The sequence below is a fragment of the Molothrus aeneus genome, chromosome 6 (genome assembly GCF_037042795.1).
Source record: "Molothrus aeneus isolate 106 chromosome 6, BPBGC_Maene_1.0, whole genome shotgun sequence".
NCBI classification, from domain to species: domain Eukaryota; kingdom Metazoa; phylum Chordata; class Aves; order Passeriformes; family Icteridae; genus Molothrus; species Molothrus aeneus.
Genome location: NC_089651.1, coordinates 5,871,825 through 5,891,205, shown reverse-complemented (window position 1 = coordinate 5,891,205; position 19,381 = coordinate 5,871,825). Strand labels below are relative to the sequence as shown.

Here is a 19,381-nt window from a genome sequence, read left to right as displayed (position 1 = left end):
CACATATATATACACACATACATATATATACATATCTATATAAATATATATAACAAAACTTGTTATATATATTATATACACATATAAACATATCTATATAAATATATATAACAAAACTTGTTATATATTATATATATTAATATATTTATATATATTTATATATAATATATAAAAATATATATATAATATATATAAATATATATAAATATATATAATATATATATATTTATATATGTATAAACAAATATATTGAAAAAATATATGTCTCTTTCACAAAAAATCTCTCTGGCTTTCAACCTCTTGCAGACAAATACACATTCTCTTAAATGACCCACTGAATTTTATGGGGATAGAGACTTGTCCCTCAAATTCTACCAAGAGTTTAAAACTTAATCCCACCTGTGAGCAAAGTTTGAATTTTAATCCTCACACTTATAACTCACATCCAAAACACAGGCAAAGCAGTGGCTCTGCTGTGACAGGACCTGTCCTGCACCACGTAGCCACAAACGTCACTTATTTATGCCATTTTCTGTGGGACTGCAATTATTTCCCTCTATTTCCCCCCTCCTGCAGCCACACAATCAAGATGTAAACACAAAGAAAGTGCAGCAGACACCTCCCTGATTTCAGTGCCATTTGAGACAGGCCCAGCAGCTCTGTGCTCTGGGCTGATGAGGAAAGCACATTAAGCACTTGCAACAGAACATCCAAGCAGACTTGTTTTGCAGCCTGATTAATAGAAACAACCTCTGAGGACTAATCACAAGTCAAGCCCTGTTTTGTAGATTAATAGGACAAAAGCACAAGAGAATAGGGAAGGTTACAGGACTGGAATATAAATAAGAGAAGGTGTACATTCTAGGCAGATTGACTGCTAGTAATTATCAGCACATCCTTACAGCAAGGTCTTGCTGCTGTGTGCTACAACAGCTCATTTCCAGATGAACCATCAGGCTGTGTATGCTCCCAAATATATCTATCTATATCTATATCTATCATCTATACCTATGTATATAATATATAATGGTAACAATAATATATAATCACATATAACATATATAACTATTAAATATATATAATAAATATATATTTAATTCATATATATAAAATATATTTATATATATCTATATACCTATATGTATATATGTATATATGTATATAATATATATTAATAATTATATATCATTGTATGTAATAGATGTGTAATTATTAAATATATAATAAATATATAAATATATATTACATATAATATGATAGATAACATGCACAATATATAATTAATATATATTAAATATATAATTAATAATTTATATAGAATAACTATATATTCTATATATCATTAATTAAATATATATTTATCTATATAGATAGATATTTATCTATAAATAGATTAATAAATAAAATACAAATAAATAATTAAATATATATATAAAAATTTAATTTTTGTATATATAAAATTGTAATATGTCCACATATATATATGTGTGTGTGTGTGTGTGTGTACATAAATAAATAAATAAATAAATAAATAAATAAATAAATAAATTTATTTATTTTCATCCTCTCCCCAAAATCCACAAAACAATGACAAAATAGGTGTTTGTTCTGTTTGCTCCTCTGAAACAAATCACACCTTCATCTCACTCTTTCAGGTCACTTGGATTTCTAGGCTGATATTAGGTGATTAAAGCTGGTAGCAGCTACACTTTTCAGCTGTGCATCTGTGGGTCAGAAAACCAATCCTGGCATGTGAGGAACTGTTACACAAGCCCTGCAATATGGGAGCAGATGCTGCAGCCCAGCAGAGATGCCCCATACCCCATCTGGCCCTGCAAGAGCTGTGCAGAGTGATCCATACTTGGTTTACTCTCATTTTCTGAGCTGTCCCAAATGTTCCACCTCTATACATGCAGCAATGTCAGCTCTTGAACCCTAGAAACCCAGGAGTTTATAAAAAAAGATCTGCAGGTTAGGCAGTGGAAGACAATACTCCCTAAAATGGCATTTTGCAGGTTTCTCAAGAAACATGAAACTTATGTTATATTCATCAACAGAAGAAGGAGCCAAGCTTGCTAAAAACTGAAAAACCAAATTCAGGGAGCCATAACTTGAGATTACAGTGTTTTAGGGCATCCCATATTAAAAATGGGAACGCTTAGAGCTTTCAGACTAGCAACTCAGGTTGCCTTTCTCCTTTTTCTTGAAGTGCAGGCCATGGAAGTGTCCCAAGCAGCCCAGATGGAGCACCAAGGGAAGTGTTAAAGAGAACACCTTTCTTGAAATTTATTACATTCCCAGTTTTGAAAACAAGATGCATTAAAATCTGTGCCAGGAAAAGGAGACTGAAAGACAGCCTTCCCTCTTACATAAAGCTCACTTTATGTAAAATTGGAGGCGAAACACAACTATAAATAACAACAAACCTGACTCAAGAGATTAATACAGTTAGCAGCTGCAAATATTCAGCTTTTGTCAGTGAGACACACTGATTCACATGTGCACAAAAATCAACTGGCTTTCTCAAGGACCAGAGCCTTCCTGCAAGCTCTACCCATCCTACAAATGCTGCTGAAGGAGCAATCCTGGAGGTGAGAGTTCTCCAGAAGCACAGGACAGGCAGGCTGGCACATCTGCAGGTACAAAACTCAAGTGCTTGCACTGCTTGCAAAATAAACACAATGGCAGAAGTGTCAGATGATTTCAAATCATCATGAGATTACTTCCTGGGAAGCATTATTCCCTTTGTGTGTTAGAGATGTCAGCAATGCTCACATTTTACCGGCACACAATCCATAATCCAGACCAGCACCTAAACCTCGTAGGGGTGGTTTATAAATACCCACGGGTCTCATTGATTTTCTACTGAATCCATGAGTGTTGACCACTTCTGAAATGAGGTGCCAGATCTATTCTACTGAACAGATTCTCATGAAAATCTGATGAATGCAGTTGTCACTCTTGACCTTTATGTCTATGCTCAGATTCACAATCAGTGGTCTCTTATTTAAAGTGCATGTGCAATTTTTGCTTTATTTCATAGCTTCTGAGAATTACTTTAAGCATTTTATACACATGTCAGGGTAAAGTTAGCATTGTGATTAATAAGTATTAGATAAATATGACCCAAATCTTCTGAAAGACAATCATGAGAGATCTTACCCTTGCAAAATCTAATCACTTGCTTATGGATTTAAAAAAAATAAAAAATAATTGCTTCTCCATTTCTATTGCATTTTATCCCCATCACATCACGTGAGCTTTATTGTCAACTCTACCTGCAATGTAAATTTCTCCCACGTTTTTCCTGTTTGTCCTGAATAGATGAACTGTGAAACAAACCACTTGAAGATTGCATCTGTTTCCCATACCCAAGCACCTTCCTCCCTGTCACCTCCTCCATCCTAATTTCACTCATTTCACTCCCCAGGAAGCCAGGCTCCATCACATGGAGTGCTTGCTCCAGAAGGCAAACACTGCAAATACCAAACACCATCCCCCTTAGCTTTCCTTAGCTTTTCCATCTGAGCTGACATCACGTGGTATGGAATATTCCTGTGGTCAGTGTCCCAGCTGTGAGCACTTCCAAAACCTTGCCCAGCCTCCTGATGGAGGGGAGGGGTGTTGGCGAAAGCAGTGCTGATGCTGTAGCCAGACACAGGCGTGTTATTAGCACCCTTGCAGCCCCCAAGGCAGAGCACAGCTCTGGGATGGTGCTGTGAGGAACAAACTCCAGCTCAGCCAGACCCAACACATCCTCCAACAGGCTCCTCTGCCTGTCACTCAGAGCATCCACCTGCTCCCTAATCCTTCTTGCTCAGGCCATAGGGGAAATGAAGCAATGAGAGTAATGAGGCTTGAAGAGCAGCACGCAATGCAAAATCCATCCTGGTGTCAGCTTGTCAGAGCTGCAGCCCCTCTCTTACTTCTCCACTCTGCTGCTGGGAAGGTGGCTGTCCTAGAGAGAGGGAATTTTCCAGTTAACCTGAACAGCATGGTGTTCTCAGCTTTGTCTGCCTTCCCTTCTGTACCAGACCACCACAAAGAGGTGTGGGGCACGTGCAGGTGAAAGGAAATGGAAAAGCAGGAGCCCTGAAGTGCAGGAGAATTTATTCAACAAGCATCAACACACTGCAAGGAGTCCTGCCCTGTACAGAACAGCCCATCTCCAGATTTGCCTTAACAACTCCTCTTTCCCAGCTCCCACTCTTTCAGGGGTTTCAAACCCCTTTCCAAGACAAAGCCTGATGCTCCAGAGTTAAAAATGCCGGGAGTTTTGCAGTATTCTGTTTCCTTCTCTTGGTAACTCCTTGCTGGCTGTGAATACTTTCAGCCTGCTTCTTGCACAGTGACCACTGTGTTATTCCAGGGCTCAGCTAAAGGAAAGCAAACTGCTTGATTCTGGCAATTAAAAACACACCAACCAAAGCAAAACTACAAGTTTAAGCACAGCTTGTCTATCAAAATGTCCTTCTTGTTGAGCAAACCATACTTCAACCTACAAATGAGGAGGGCACCATGAATGATGAGCACCCCAACACCACAGCTCATTCTGGCTCCTTCTGCCTCTGCTTTTTTCCTGAACTCAAGGAAAATGGAGCAAGAATTAGAGACTCAGAGCAGATTTCCACAATCATTTGTCTGTACTGCTGTGGAAGAATTCAAATCCCTGTTTCCACACCAGGAAAGATTTAGGAGAGCTATTATTTTATGTCTGGCTTAACTGGCTAGAATTCCATTCACAAACAGGCACAGTTTATTTGTTAACATTAGTAAAGAATATCTAAAGTTCTTATTCCTGCTGAAGTCAAGCCTGAAGAAAAGATCAAGACTCCATGATCTGCCCCAGTACCAGGATGCAGAGCTGTCCAAAGAATTAAATAAAATAGGGCAGGGCTTGTGCCACAGGATTAAAAATTACTTATGAGCGAGTGTATTTAAAATGCCAAACATCCGACTCTTTATTTAAAAAAAAAAAAAAAAAAAGGAAGAAAAAAGAAAGAAAGCTTTTAAAAGTAATCAGGACAATTTTTTACTTGGAAGTCAATCTGATATCAAGGAGACCAAAGAAAAATCAGCCACATTCCCGACAAGGCAAGAAATGTAAACAAACCTCTGCAATTCTAGACCAGGGGGAATTCATTCTTCCATTCTAAACTCAGAGACCTGGAGGAGAAATGCCAAGAAAAACGAAACAGAAGCCTGCACCTTTAAACATAGCCATGCTGCAGTGGTGCTGTGTTTGTTTAACATACAGACAGGAGACTTCAGTCTTTGCCAATAATTCTCTCAGTTGCTGACTTCTACTGCATAAACACAAGAATTCCTGAAAAACTGGTGCAACACACACACACAGCCTTGTCCAGTCTCCCCTGGTTTCCTCACCATTAAACAGCAAAGAAGAACTTTATTTCTGAATAGCCCAATTTCTATCCCTCCTTTTTTTTTAGACAGGAGCTAATTGCCAGCTAAGACCATGAAAATAAAAGAAATGAGATCCATTCCAACCCATCAGTGTATCTGAATCCCATCATGTGAGTTGCCAATTGGTTTTCCAGTCCTCACGCTCAATATCTGCTGTTAATTTGCTTGCTATTTCAAGAACTTGAAGACTGTCAGCAAAACCCATGATGCATTACAAAACTTATAATTGGAAAGGAAAAAAAAAACCCTCTGACACCTCTCTGACAGGATAAACAGAGAGTCTGAAAACACTGATCAGAACAAGGCAGAAGTACTAACTTGGAGCTGCTTGTACTAAAATATCATTGCAAATGAAGCAGAGAAAGAAACCGAGTCAGAGAAATCATTTTTAACTGATGTAAAATCATTTGATGAAACCCCAGATTTTACACTGGGCTGAAAAGAAAAGACTGCACAAAACATTACTTTTGAAGGAGATGGCTGAACCTGCCTCTGCTTTCTTCAAGTTGCATTATCTATGCCAATTAAAACTTTGCTTCTGAAAAAAGAGTTAAGGCACTTCCTCTGGAGTTACTAAAAAAAGCAAATGAAAGCCTTGGCTGTGCAGACGTGAGTGATAGTGAGCTGTTTGTTCCTGACCTCTGGATCACCCTCCAGATCAGATTCTTGGACATAGGAAAAACCCACTAGGATTCATTAAAAGCAACTGGGAGGCCAGCTTTGTGCTTCTGTTCCCGAGACCTGAACAAGCTGCAGCCTGACAAAGGTGCAGGATATTGCTGAACAATGCTGCTGCACTCCCACCCGCGCTCAGGGGGAACTCGTGTTCATCACAGGGATGCAAAGCACTGATTGCAGGCATTATTTAAATAATTGATTGCCATCTTTTATGTTGGTGCTGCTTTTCAGTTATCCACAACAAGCTGACTCTGTTAACCATTGACATCCATTGATTTGTACAGGATTGGCTTTTACACTACACATTTCTTCCTTCAAAAAGATACATCCATCTCCAGTTATCTAAACAAACATATAGGCTGAAAGTCTCTATGTAATTATTGTTTATATATATTTTATATGTACTTTTATATAATATATATTATATATTCATATATATTTACACTACACCTTTCTTCCTTCAAAAAGATACATCTCTTACCAGTTACCTAAACAAATATATAGACTGAAAGTCTATAAATTTTATATATTTATATATTTTTGTATATACTCATATAAATATATGTTATATATATATATAATATGGTGTATATTGTATATATGTTTATATATTTACACTACACCTTTCTTCCTTCAAAAAGATACATCTCTTACCAGTTATCGAAACAAATATATAGACTGAAAGTCTATAAATTTTATATATTTACATATTTTATATATACACATATAAATATATGCTATATATATAATATGGTATATATTTTACATATATTTATATATTTACAGTACACCTTTCTTCCTTCAAAAAGATATATATATACAGTTATCGAAACAAATATATAGGTTGAAAGTTTATATATGTATTATTTATATATATTTAAACGTGTATATATATAATATATATTTTTATAAATTTATATGTATATATAAAATATATAGTATATTGTAAATATTTATTTATATATTTACATTTATATATATTTACACTACAGATTTCTTCCTTCAAAAACATACCTGTATCTCCAGTTATCTAAACAAATATCTTGGCTGAAAGTCTATAAATTTATATATATATATATTTTTAATATATATAAATATATATAAATATTATACACATATAAATATATGTTATATATATATATAATATGGTATATATTTTATATATATTTATATATTTACTCTACACATTTCTTCCTTCAAAAAGATACATCTATCTGTAGTTATCTAAACAAATATATAGGCTGAAAGTTCCAGACCTCCGGCTTTACTTCTCATTCTGTGAGTGGAATTTGCTCACACACTTTCATAGCTAAAAATGATGTAAAGGATGGTTTTGTTAGATTAGTTTACACTTAGAGCTTTTGGCATTTTCTGTGAAATTCTTATGCAGAACAGAATTTAAAATCCATAAATAAGCCTATTGCCTCCTTCTTCATAAAAGGTAAGAATCACAAATTTCAATGCACACAAAGTAAAGCACATCAGAACATTTTTTTTCTTTTCAACTACTTTTCTCTTTCAAATAGGCAAAAACCTACAAAAGTCAGCAGAATGAAATAGAACAGCAAAAAATATTCTCCCTGAACAATTGTTTCTGTCAAAATGTGGTTTAAACAAATTCTGTCTCCAGTTAACTGCAGTCCTCTGGTGGTTTGAGTGCTTTTAAAGCTTCATTAGAAAACACACACTGTGAGAAGATTTGTACCCAAATGTCTACAGCACACTGTGGTAAATTCAGCCCTCAGCATGGATGAACCATTTCAAATATAATTTTAAAAAAACATCACATATTTTAAAATAACATTTGAATATAAGTAAAACTTAGACTAATTCACTTATGCATATTCAGCACCCAAAGCTGCAGTAAAAACAGACTGTGTCTCCTTACCCTTTCACAGATACATCAGCATGAGTTATGCTCATGTTTACTTCACAGAGGGAGTCTGAAAATTTAAAAATTCATAAATCCATCACTGGTTTTATTTTCCATCCTGTTTAATAGCAAACCTCAATCTCGAATTTCCCGAGGAGGAAACGTTTTCACTGGAATCTCACAGAATTTTTTACTGCATAAACTATCAATTATTTTCCCAGCAAACAAGCCAGGTTCATAGGGCAAAGTCAGAAGGAAGAGAAAGGAGGGGAATGTTTTTGTGGATTGTTATCTATAGACCAAATGGAAAATCTTCAGCCATTTTGTTCCTTCAAGGTACATCAAAGAATCTCCTATTTAAGGTGTGAAAATGTCACTTACATTCTTCACCTCAGAAAATGAGCAGAGCTCTGAATGTGATTTATGTCCCACCCCTGCACTTTTCTCTTTTAGGAGCTGAGACTCTTCTTTTCAACTTCCCTCCAGCTAATGCCATTTAATGCGCTCAGAACTATCAGGCTAAATTCAAATTTTCTGCTCCTCAGAGGCTGTTGTTATGCACCACGGCACATTCCAATTGCAAACACACACCAATGCTCCCATGTATTGTAAGTTATTTTTTTTACTCACAAATCCTGCTAAATTGTAAGTTAGGAGGCACTACTTGAATTCTCTTAGGTCTTTAGAAAGCTTTTAGATGTACCCTGAGTAATAGCATGTAATGAATATGAACTGATATTTCCTCTCTGTATTTACACTGAGATGGCAATTTACATTTTCTAGATAGATGAATTATAGCCAGCCTTCCCAGTACTCTGGCAATTACTTCTTAGAAACCCCTGACAGGCTCAAACCTCCAGGATCACATCTGTTATTCTTGGTTTGATCCCTCTTTTTTAAATTAAAATCAGTAGCTTTATCAGCAAATGAGAACTTTTTTCCCCCTCTGGAAATACTTACAAAACTGCACACAAATTGAACATGCCAACTTATCTCTTGTTAGGGTTGGCTCATCTTCTGGGTTAATGACCAGTGCCCCATTACTGTGACAGAATTAATTGGGGTGAGGAGGCTGTAAATACACAAAAAATCCCACAAATTCACCTCCTTTGGGGTAATCTGAAGATTTATAGGAATAGAGCAAGACGTGATTGGAGGGGAGAGGGTATAAAAATTTAAGAAGTGGTAAAATGCTTGTCTGATCATTCTGTCTCAGTTTCCAGGCACAGAACAAAATTAGAGCAGATTTTACTAATATCTGATGGGACTCTTCCTTCCTCTGAAAGACTGGCTAAAACACAAAAAAAAAACCTAGTAAATTTTTACATGTTCTAAAAACTGTCATTATTAAAATAAATAAAAAAAAAGAGAGAGAGAGAGAAAATGCATGGACAATACCACATTTCTGCTCTCAACACAGACTGGCTGATTGATCTAAAAAGCTGAATTGAAAATGGTAACCTCAACTCCACACCAACAGCTGCTGAAGACATGATTTAACAACAATTTTTGGCAGCTAAACACAAATGAAGATCAAGAGAGAGAAATCCTCACTTGGTTAGGGCTCAGTGTCCATTTCTAATAATCTAGCTTCATTTATCAGGCATCACTAATGGGAAAAATCCAGCTATCAATGGATTCTAGGAAAGATTAATTCAGGTTTGTCTTCCATGGCTAGGTCAGGAGACACATGCCATTCATTTTTTACAGCTAAGACAACTCAGGGCCTTGATGTGATGCCCCTTAATATTCCAGAGCAAACATTCTAAATCCATGTGCACACCTGCAAATTGAAAGAACTTCTAAATGAAGCTGGGGACAAAAGGATGACAGATTTCCATTACAGATTTAGAAAGGAAAAGAGAAGAAAAAGGAACATGATGAGTTGCCGGTATGTATAAATTTAAGGTGCATCACACAGTTCTCTCCTGTGTTCTCCAGGTCACTCCAGCAGTGCTGTAGGAAGCTGAGTTCATTAAATCTGATCCAAATAAATTTGGAAATATGCCTGCACTCCCTAATCACTGGAGAGGCCCTCCAAGTCTGCTGCACACACACAAAAGCAGCTGAACACAACCCCAACCTCAGCAGAACATCTTCCTCAGCTCCTCACCCTGCAGCAAACCTCAAACCCACCTCACTACCCAAGGCCTTCTGTGCTGCTATTACAAAAAAATTGCTTTGAAATGACTCCAGGAGATGATTCCTAACCTGAATTAAGATCATCTTTCCCAATTTGCTGATATTGCAAGGATTTAGAGCATTACTCTTTTTTTAGCCAAGCAATGTCAGGCTGATTTAAACTAGTAGCTAAAGGCTATGACTTAAATTAAAAGATTATCAGCTCAAGTCAGGAATGTGAGATACAGAGCTAGATCACAGCTTTCCAGCCAGCACTGATGCATACAACAGGACCAGGAGAAAGCCTCATCAGAAGCATCAACATGTGTGGTGCCACACCAGCCACCAAGGAATGCAGGCCAAAGCAACAAAGATCAGCTGAAGGGGAAAATTTCTAATGCATTTATAGGTTTGTCCCATTTCCTGGTTCAACCCCTCTCCTGCTTTCACCTTTAAAGCAAGCCTGACATCAAAAATAAGTTATAGGCTCATAACAAGCCCTTCCTATAGGTGTGCATAAATTAGCATCTCAGTGCTTCTGCTGACAATTGAGAATTCCAAGCAACAGAGTGATTATCACCATCACTCAAGTTCAGGTCTCTGGTAAAGCCTGAGAGGACTGTGGCTGTTCTCAGCATGAGAATTTAGAACAAGTGCTACCCAAGGCTCCAGAGAAAGATGTCAGGCATCACAATTAAATGACATGTAGAAAAAACAAGGCAGGATCTCCTTAGCACAAAACTGGGCAGCAATCTTTCCTGCATGACATGCTTGACACATGGGTGGAATGAGACCAAAAGTGCTTTGAAATTCTGTTATCACAGCTTTACAAGCAAAAAGAAAACAATGCCCAGAACTGCTCAAAAATAAGGCTTAAAGCACCTGCTGCCTTGTGCCCTTGTGCTGTGTGGGTGTTAAATGCCACCACACCAATCTATTAGCACAGCAGATATAAATAGCTCAGCAGTATAGAATGTAATGGAGTTTCCCTAATGCATCCCAAAATGCCACCACAGTTCATCCACAAGCACAGAGTCAGTATTGACTCCACGGTTTAGGTGCATTCAACAGGCAGAACAGAAACAGTTACAAGTTCCTTTTGTCTTATTTCACACACATGGCTAAACAGAGATTATCTACCCAAAAATGAAAAGGAAAAAAAAAATTAAAAAAAAATAAAAGCAACTGTGTCAGAATGGTTACAGCTAGGTCTGATTCTGTTCTGCAGGGCAATGCAACAAAGCAGCTTCATGCAGGTTCAGCAGGAATGATTCCTGCTGGGGTTCAAGCAATAAACAGCAAAGAAAGTTGAAATTGAGACTTACCACGGGGCACCATATATTCGGAATCCTTTAACTGTTACCTCTGAATCTTGTAAGTAAATACTATTTGTCAGGAGTGACTGAACATTGTCAAAGTCCTCTGGTTTCAATTTGGACACAGAGGGAAAGCGGTAGTAATCTTGTTTAACAAGGTCTGCCATGAATTCCTTATCAAATGTCAGTTCATGATTCCCAGCAATCACTATTTTATATTCATATGGTAGGTTTCCTGAAATAACAAAAAAGAGGACTTCATTAGCACATTTCCTCCTCCCACAACAAGCAGCCAGCCAGCAGTGACAGAGTGGAACACCCGAGGCCTGGGAGCATCTCCGTGCTGGGCACAGCACACGGATGGATGCTGCTCCTCCTGCACCCAGTGGAACAAAATGCACAGAATGGCACACAAAGCCATGGCACAGCACAGAGCCCCTGCTGCAGGGCTCAGCAACACAGCTGCTGGCAGTCAAACCCCTCCAAAGGGGGCATGAACCAGCCCTGCTGGGTTATTCACCCGAATGTGCCCACTGGGCTTTAACGCAGGTCAGTCCCCAGCAGGGACCTGCAGTGAGGAGCCTGGCAGGTGAGCAGGGAGTGCAGGATGCCAGCCATGGCCTGAGAGCACCAGACTGCTGGGGATGGTGGTTTTTAAATTATGGCTTTATTTGGATTCATCTGCATTCCAGTGACATTTATTTGCTGGAACCCTGGGTGCTGAGAATTTCAGACTTTCTGTGCTGACAGGCACTGACCCCCAAGAGAACATTGCATTTCACCTGAGGCTGTGGAGAAGGCTTCCAAAATGGAATGACAGAACTGGGATTGTGGGTGTGGAGTTTGAATAGAAGTGTGTGATATCACGGGGGGGGGGGGGGGGGGGGGGAAACATAGAATATAGTAATATATATATAATATAAAGCAAGATGGAGGTTTTAGGGTGGAGGCTGCTCCTTCTTCTTCACCTTCTTCTCCATGGGTTTGGGTGGTTTTGTGTAATTGGATAAAAAAGGCCACATTGTGTGATTGGTTATTGGGTTAAAAGTAAAAGTAATTTAGGTATCATTTCTTAATTGGACAGTTTATCCTTCAAAGGCCTTGTAGAGAGGGAGATACAGCTCCATTTTCAGTTTGTTAGAGTGAAGTGCTGCAGAACTCAGGGTTTGTGAGACTGTAACACAGATAAGATCTAATAAACATCTGAGTCTGAACAAAAATACCTTTTCACACATTTAATCCTGACCTTGGCAAAAAAGAAGCAAAGAATCCACATTTATTCAAGACCTAGCCTATCCCTCAAAGCTTCAATTCATTTGCAACATATTTTTATATTATTATTGTTATTATGTTTATGGCAGTATCTCATTTGTTGTAAAAAGCACACAAGTAGAAGCAACCATGAAACTCAGCCACATAAGACAAACTAGGAAAAAGGAAATCTGATTAATTCATTTGCCATCAGAGTCAGAAGTAAAGAATCACATGTTTGCTCCCCTCAATTCAGGGGAACTAATACCATTGTTTGGAAGGAGGCATGGATCATGCTCACAGAGCCAGATTTTTGGAGCTCAGAACAGATTTTCAAGCACTTGGTACCAGCAATCAGTGCCAGATCTTCCAAATAAACATACTGGGTGCTGAGCTCCCTTAAAAATGCAGTCCCATACTGTGGTGTCTTCACAGAAGTTAGGCTCTCTTACAAAATCTGTCCCACTGTGACTTGCCAAAAATCCCACGTAGGATTGCATCAAAGCTAACTGCTCCTGCCTTCCCTGATTTCTTAGCCTCATACCTTATCCTTCATTTTGGTGTTTATTACTAAGAATCATTTAGAAATGGTTGGGTTTGTTATGGGGATTTCTGTGCAGTTTGTCTTTGGTTTTGGTTTGTTTTGTTTTTTTTTCATAAAGGCGGCAAAATGAAATAGAAATCTTTGGGTTTGTCTTCCAGGTCTGGAACTCACAATATCTGTCCCAGGGAAGAGAGAATCAGGTGCTACACATTTCTTGTGAGTACAGCGCTCCTAAACAGAAGTGGCTTTGCTAGTTTAAAACTTGTCTTTCAGCTTTTGAAACTGTTTGGTTTGGGTTCTTTTTAAAAGTGAGCTTCAGAGTAAAGCTCTAAGTATGTACAACAAGATTAACTTTTCCCCTAAATAGGACTTACAGGGGAACCAGTCAGAACCCTCTGCTTTTTCAGCATTTACAGCACAGAAACAGGAATTACATGAGCCATCATCTCTGCAAAATTAGTGAATTCTGGATGGAAAACCAAAATGATACAAATCCCTTGAAAAAACCAAGCAGACTATGTTTTTCATACACACCTCAGGTCTGAACAAAATACATATTCATGGCTCTCTGTGGTGGTGCTGCATTAGAATAAAAGCTGGGGAGATGCAGTAAATGCTCCTCTACAGTTTTTGACTCACTCCTTTCTCACTTTCCTCCCCTTGCTCATCTCTACTACGTGCTGCTCTGCAATGCATTTTTATTTAAAAACTCTGTGTGGCATGGACCTACAATTCCTGCTCTCTGTGACTCCTGGGCACAAGATAAAACTGCTATTTTCTCTTCTCCCAGGAAACATAAAAGATATCACCAGCATGAAATTTGATACACTTGTCACAACCATCAATCCCCCAAAACAAGCTAGGTGTGATAATATTCTCAGAGAAGTGGGATGGAGGAGTTAAATTCAGGTTTCAGCTAAGTTATCAACATTTGCCTGTTTTAACACAGAAAAACCTTCATCTTACCTGATACATGTCCAAGCTTTACACCTCCAATCATTTTGATAGACTTGAAAACCAGCACGTTTTGCTGATATTATGACCAATTAAGCCTGGAGCATTTTTGCCCAGTATTTTTTTTTTTTAATCTTGACATTTTAAAAATAAGGGCTTACTTTGGAGGCACACAGGACATGCAAAGGCAAAGTAATGGTGACATCAGTAATTATTAAAACACATAAATGTAGCATTATACATGTCATATAAGCACCTGAGATCTGTAGGGGGAACCCAGACAGTGTTTCTTGCAATTGGTGTGTGAAGACAGTTGTTGGTATTTTTTAGGAATAAGACACATCAAAAGCCAGCCAAGGGAAAGTCTCATTCAATTCTTCTGCCTTCCTTGAGGAAAAGGACTATATAGCACTAATCACAGTAATAAATTACCTGCAGTCAGATCAGCTATTTATTCATCACATTCTGGTTTTTCCTTTTTGAAAGGCCCCATGGCATTGCACGACATCCACTCTCTGTGATATAATTTGTGAAATATTTTGTTTTCTTTTGGCAGACCTGCCCTTTGTCTATAATCTGTTGACCTTGTGTTTAATATGGAAATAGAAACAGTCATCTTCAAAAATCTCCTACTCCATGGTAATTTAGTTTTATCTTGACCAGATTAATCTCTGTGTCTCTGTATCAGCGCTGCCTGTACAGCACAACACAGAGGTTGGAAGGCTTTTCCTCATTTTCCTTCACTAAATCTTTGTTAGACACATTTGGTCTTTATTAGTCTGATTTCCTAACTATCAAATCTTCCCTTATGCACCAGCAACATCATCCATTCTAAATTTATACTGTGACTCTGGAAAACAATTAGAAAAATCCTTTTCCAAACTAGAAAAAGTGGGATCTGTTTGCTGAGCTGAGCACTTCAGAAACCCCCATTATTAACTCCCAGTATAATAACTGAGTAATTTAAAATACTGAAATGCTTAACAGGTGAGATCAAAAGGCTAAAATTACAGCTACCAAAAAACAACCAGGGCACTATGTCTGTGAAGCAGAGTCACTTATACTGGAGTATTTGAAACTCATATCTATGTGTATGTCCACACACACAGGGTGTACATGTGTATCTTCAAAATATATCTATTATTTTGGTTCAGATGTTTTTCAACAACCCTCAACAGTTCAAGCAAGGGCACAATGTAATCATTGATCAAGAAAATACTGCAATTAAACAAGTTGTTCTCTTCTGGAAGCCAAAAGGTCAATACTGCTCTTGCTCAAACAAAGGCAACAATGGTTATCTCTGAATGCCTTGGGAAAATTGAATTGTTTACAGTAAATGCATTAATCTGGGAGTCTCAGAAAACTTCTGTGACTGATCTAACAAGTCAACCCTCAAGCTATAATCCCAGGTACCTTTGTCCCCCAGAGGTTCATCTTTACTCCTGTACCATGACACCTTCCTGCCAACACAAGGATTTGGTGGGCACAGAGCAGAGCGCATCAGATGAAAATGAAAAATGAGGAAAAGATGAAAAATGATGTGGCAAAAAAGGAGTGGGGGTCTGAATGCTGCTAATGCAGAACTTCTATTCTATTGCTGGCTGCAGCCACTCACATCACTGCAAGTGTCAGCTGAACAACAGACTGACTTTAAATACCTATATTACATGGGACAAGGGGGCAAGCTTGGGGGCCAGAGGGCTGTGGGGTTTTTTTAACCTACCTAAGGAGTTGTTTCAGTGGCTTTCTTTAAATTCACCTTAAGCACTTGGAGCCTAGGAAGCTTTAATCTGTTGAACAGCCATTCCCCTTTTAATAGCATGCTTCATATGAGTACAGTTTAGTCACACAACCCAAGTTCTGCAGAGCTGCCAGACATGAAAAGAAGTGTGCCTGGCAGTGAACGTTAACTGCTGAGCCCCTATAAAAATAGAAAATCACATTATTTTTCTACTACTGTTACCTGCAAACCCCACAGGGAAGTAGGGGAATGAGAAATAATGTGATACTAGCTGTCTGTGTAGTGGTGGGAACCTGTATTTACACAAAAATGATATGCAAGTGGTTTTGATGCAAAGCTCTGAATATGCATACGCATGCATTAACTATTCAAACCACACAGCACTTCCATGAAACATGGAGCTTTTTTCATGCCTGTTTCATAGCCTCATAAACCCTTTGGCCATATGCTGAGAAACAGCCTGAGAAGCCTTGAAGTATAAATCTTAAAAAGAGGGAAAACTGCACAAGAAAGAGATGTGCGTGCAAGTGAATGACTTCAAATTCTGGTATTTTGTGCATGCCCCAAAAGTGCAAAACTGGTCATGGAGCATTTCCCCTACAACCAGCCCCATATACATCCAGGGGTAAACACAGAAGGAGCAGATTTTGTGTTGCTCCTGCAGACTTCAGTCCCCACAGCTGCTGAGGGCAGCCAGCAGAGCCCAGCTCTGGTGAGCAGCTCTGCAACTTCTTCCTGAGAGGTTTCTCATGGAAAGCCCTTGGCATCACAGGGCCATGGGCACTCTCTCTTCCCAGCATTTACAGCACAGTCCCAACACACAGAAGCTCCTTTCAGCTTTTAAAAACAAAGGCAGAATTTCTCAAAGGCTGCTATTTCTCCTTCAGCAGCAGTAAGTGAGTTAGACTGCATTAAGTACAATTATACAGACTTGAGCTTCCACAGGATAAGCTGGGCCTATCCCACCAACAACCCACTTCAGGTACTGAGATCCAAAACTGGGCAAGAAAAACACCTTTTCTAAGATGAGACTGACCAACTGACTATGAAAATATTTTGGCTGTTTTAAACAAGTCAGCCTTCACGAAAAGTCCTCAACAGAACAGCTCAAACTGGTATCAACCAACACACTGGCTGAAAACATAGCCCATGAATTTCTATGAGGCTTGGCTCCCTGTGTCTGTAGAAACCTACACAATGAAACAATTAAAAGCAAAAAAAAAAAAATCAAATAAGAAACAGAACATGCACAAAACCAGAGCATGCTTCTAAAACAGTACAAAGAACTGAAGCACAAGCTCTCTCAAAGTCTTCCCAGTGAAAAATATTCCGCCATCAGTTCTGATGCCACTTTTTTCTTTTTTTTTTTTCCCCTCCAGTTTTGGAGAAGAAAAAAGTAAAGGCAAAACACACATGGGCAATAGAGCAAGAAGAGAGGATGAATGAACATGTAAGTGTTTTGCCTTTATGCAAAGAAAACATCGCATGGCAGCACAGGGAGGAGCAAAGGCTGAGACCCTGGAATCCCTGCGATAAATCCAACGCTTGTACATTAAAGCTCCCCTTTGTTGAGAGCACTGTTAGACACAACAAAACAGAAATGTTAGGTGAGTGCAAGCTCTGCCTGTGACCTTTCCCTCTGTAGCCGTCAGGCTTCATTAATTTCCACAAGGCCTGACAGCTCCAGCGTTAATACTCACGCTTGCGGATCGAGCCACACAGCAGGTTCAGAGTCTGCTGCCTTCTCCTCTCAAACTCATGCATTAGGATTTCCTCCATGCTGGCAATGGAAAACCAAGTCTAAGGAACATTAAACACAAAAAACTACGTTACAATAATGCCGGGGTTGAGCCATAAACCCATGAAAGCAAGGAAGCACTGGGTGGATGTGGAGCTCGGCCGAGCGGTGCCCAGGGAGCACGGGTGCTGCTCCACCCGTGCAGGCACTGCACACAACTCTGATGTGCACCATCACTGGTGCCTAACACCAAGTTTCCACTCCTTCTCTCTCCTCCACAAGAAAACCTAGTGAATTTTGCACGACACAAGGCCAAAACATCCCCACGTGCGCTGCAGAACCTGCTGGGCCGCAGGTCTGGTCTAACCGCGCTCTGGCACTTGGTCACCATTCCTTGCTTTGATGTTTTTATGTCTCAACCATAACATTATTCTAATGTAACTGTTTGTGATTAATATCTCCCTCCTGTCTGCTGAAAGGAGAAATGCAGCACTAGCTAAGTGACAAGCTTTTGTTTCCCTTCAGCGTTCCGCGGCTTCCTTTGCGTTATTCTGACATAACTTGTCCTGTTATTTGATCTCCAAGCTTCTTTTGAACTTCACTGGGCTGCTGTTATTGAAACATGGAAATCTTCACTAAAACTTTAACAACTAATATGTGACATTGCTTTGTTTTGAAACAGAACCTGAAGTTTTTCTTCAGCCTAACCGCAAAAGGGAAAAAGAAAAAAAAAAAAAAAAAGCCTCCAGATTTTGCAGCTCACAGCACTGCCAACTTTAGGTGTAAAAAGTCCCCCCAAATTGACTTTAAAATTATGAAATCTGAAACGAAAGCAGCACAGATTGCTTGCTAGTCCCTGGAAAGGCTCTCTTTTCAGGCTTTTAATTATGCAACCTAAAAGACAGAGCTTTCAAGAGGGGAAAAAAAATAAAAATCACACAACTTAAAATCAAAGGAGCTGGCAGCTGTGAAATTTCTCTTTAAATTTGGCCAATTCTGAGACACCACCCTACCTGGCCCTTCCAAGGGATCCTTTAAGGGAAATGGTGCTCACCTTGAAAACCATCAGAGATTTTCAGGCCAGAACACCTTTTGTCTGGCAGAGCTGAAGGGTGCTCCCCTAAACAGAATTTCCCTGTATTTACAGTGACAGAGCCACCTGCATCAAGCCCCTGCAGTTCAGGGTCTGTGTGTGCACTGTGCATACAGAGAAATAAATCCCATTTTGTCCAACAGAACTTTTGATTTTCTCCTGCAATCGAGATCTTAATGTACCAGGGCTGACCAATTTTAGGCCAATTTCAGCACCTTGTGTGGCTTCAAATGCCTCTGACCTTGAACTCCAAATACTAAGGCTGGAACTTAAGCTCTGGCTTCACAGTGCCAGTAGGGCTAAGTAGAAATATCCTTCTTGGACTTAATTTAGACTTAATTGAAAAGAAACATTTTTGGTTACTATTGCATTAGGCTAAAACGTAAAAATGAACCCTAATACTATCTAAATCCAATAAGAGAAAAGCATCTCTCTCTCAAAACTTTCAAAGCATTCTCTATAAATGCATCACGGATCAATTTACATGGTGCTTTTGCCAATAAGCAAAACAAAATCACAGGTTCCAATTGGCTTAACTCATATTGGAAAGCACGAAAGCGAATGCTAGAAAATGCAATTACTGCAAACAAACTCCATTTTCTCCACTCAGGAGGGAATTCCAGAGAACATTTTATTGCCCTCAAATAA

General features: G+C 38.8%; 1 protein-coding gene across 4 annotated transcripts in view; it reads right to left on the bottom strand.

Annotated features, from left to right (window-relative positions):
* Positions 1 to 19,381, bottom strand: part of MPPED2 (metallophosphoesterase domain containing 2) — a 120,672-nt gene that overhangs the window by 40,501 nt on the left and 60,790 nt on the right. For all 4 annotated transcript variants that reach the window (XM_066551720.1, XM_066551716.1, XM_066551719.1 and 1 more), the window contains exon 4: positions 11,422 to 11,647. In XM_066551720.1, coding sequence (XP_066407817.1) covers positions 11,422 to 11,647 — 226 coding nt within the window. The remainder of the gene's footprint in view (positions 1 to 11,421; positions 11,648 to 19,381) is intronic.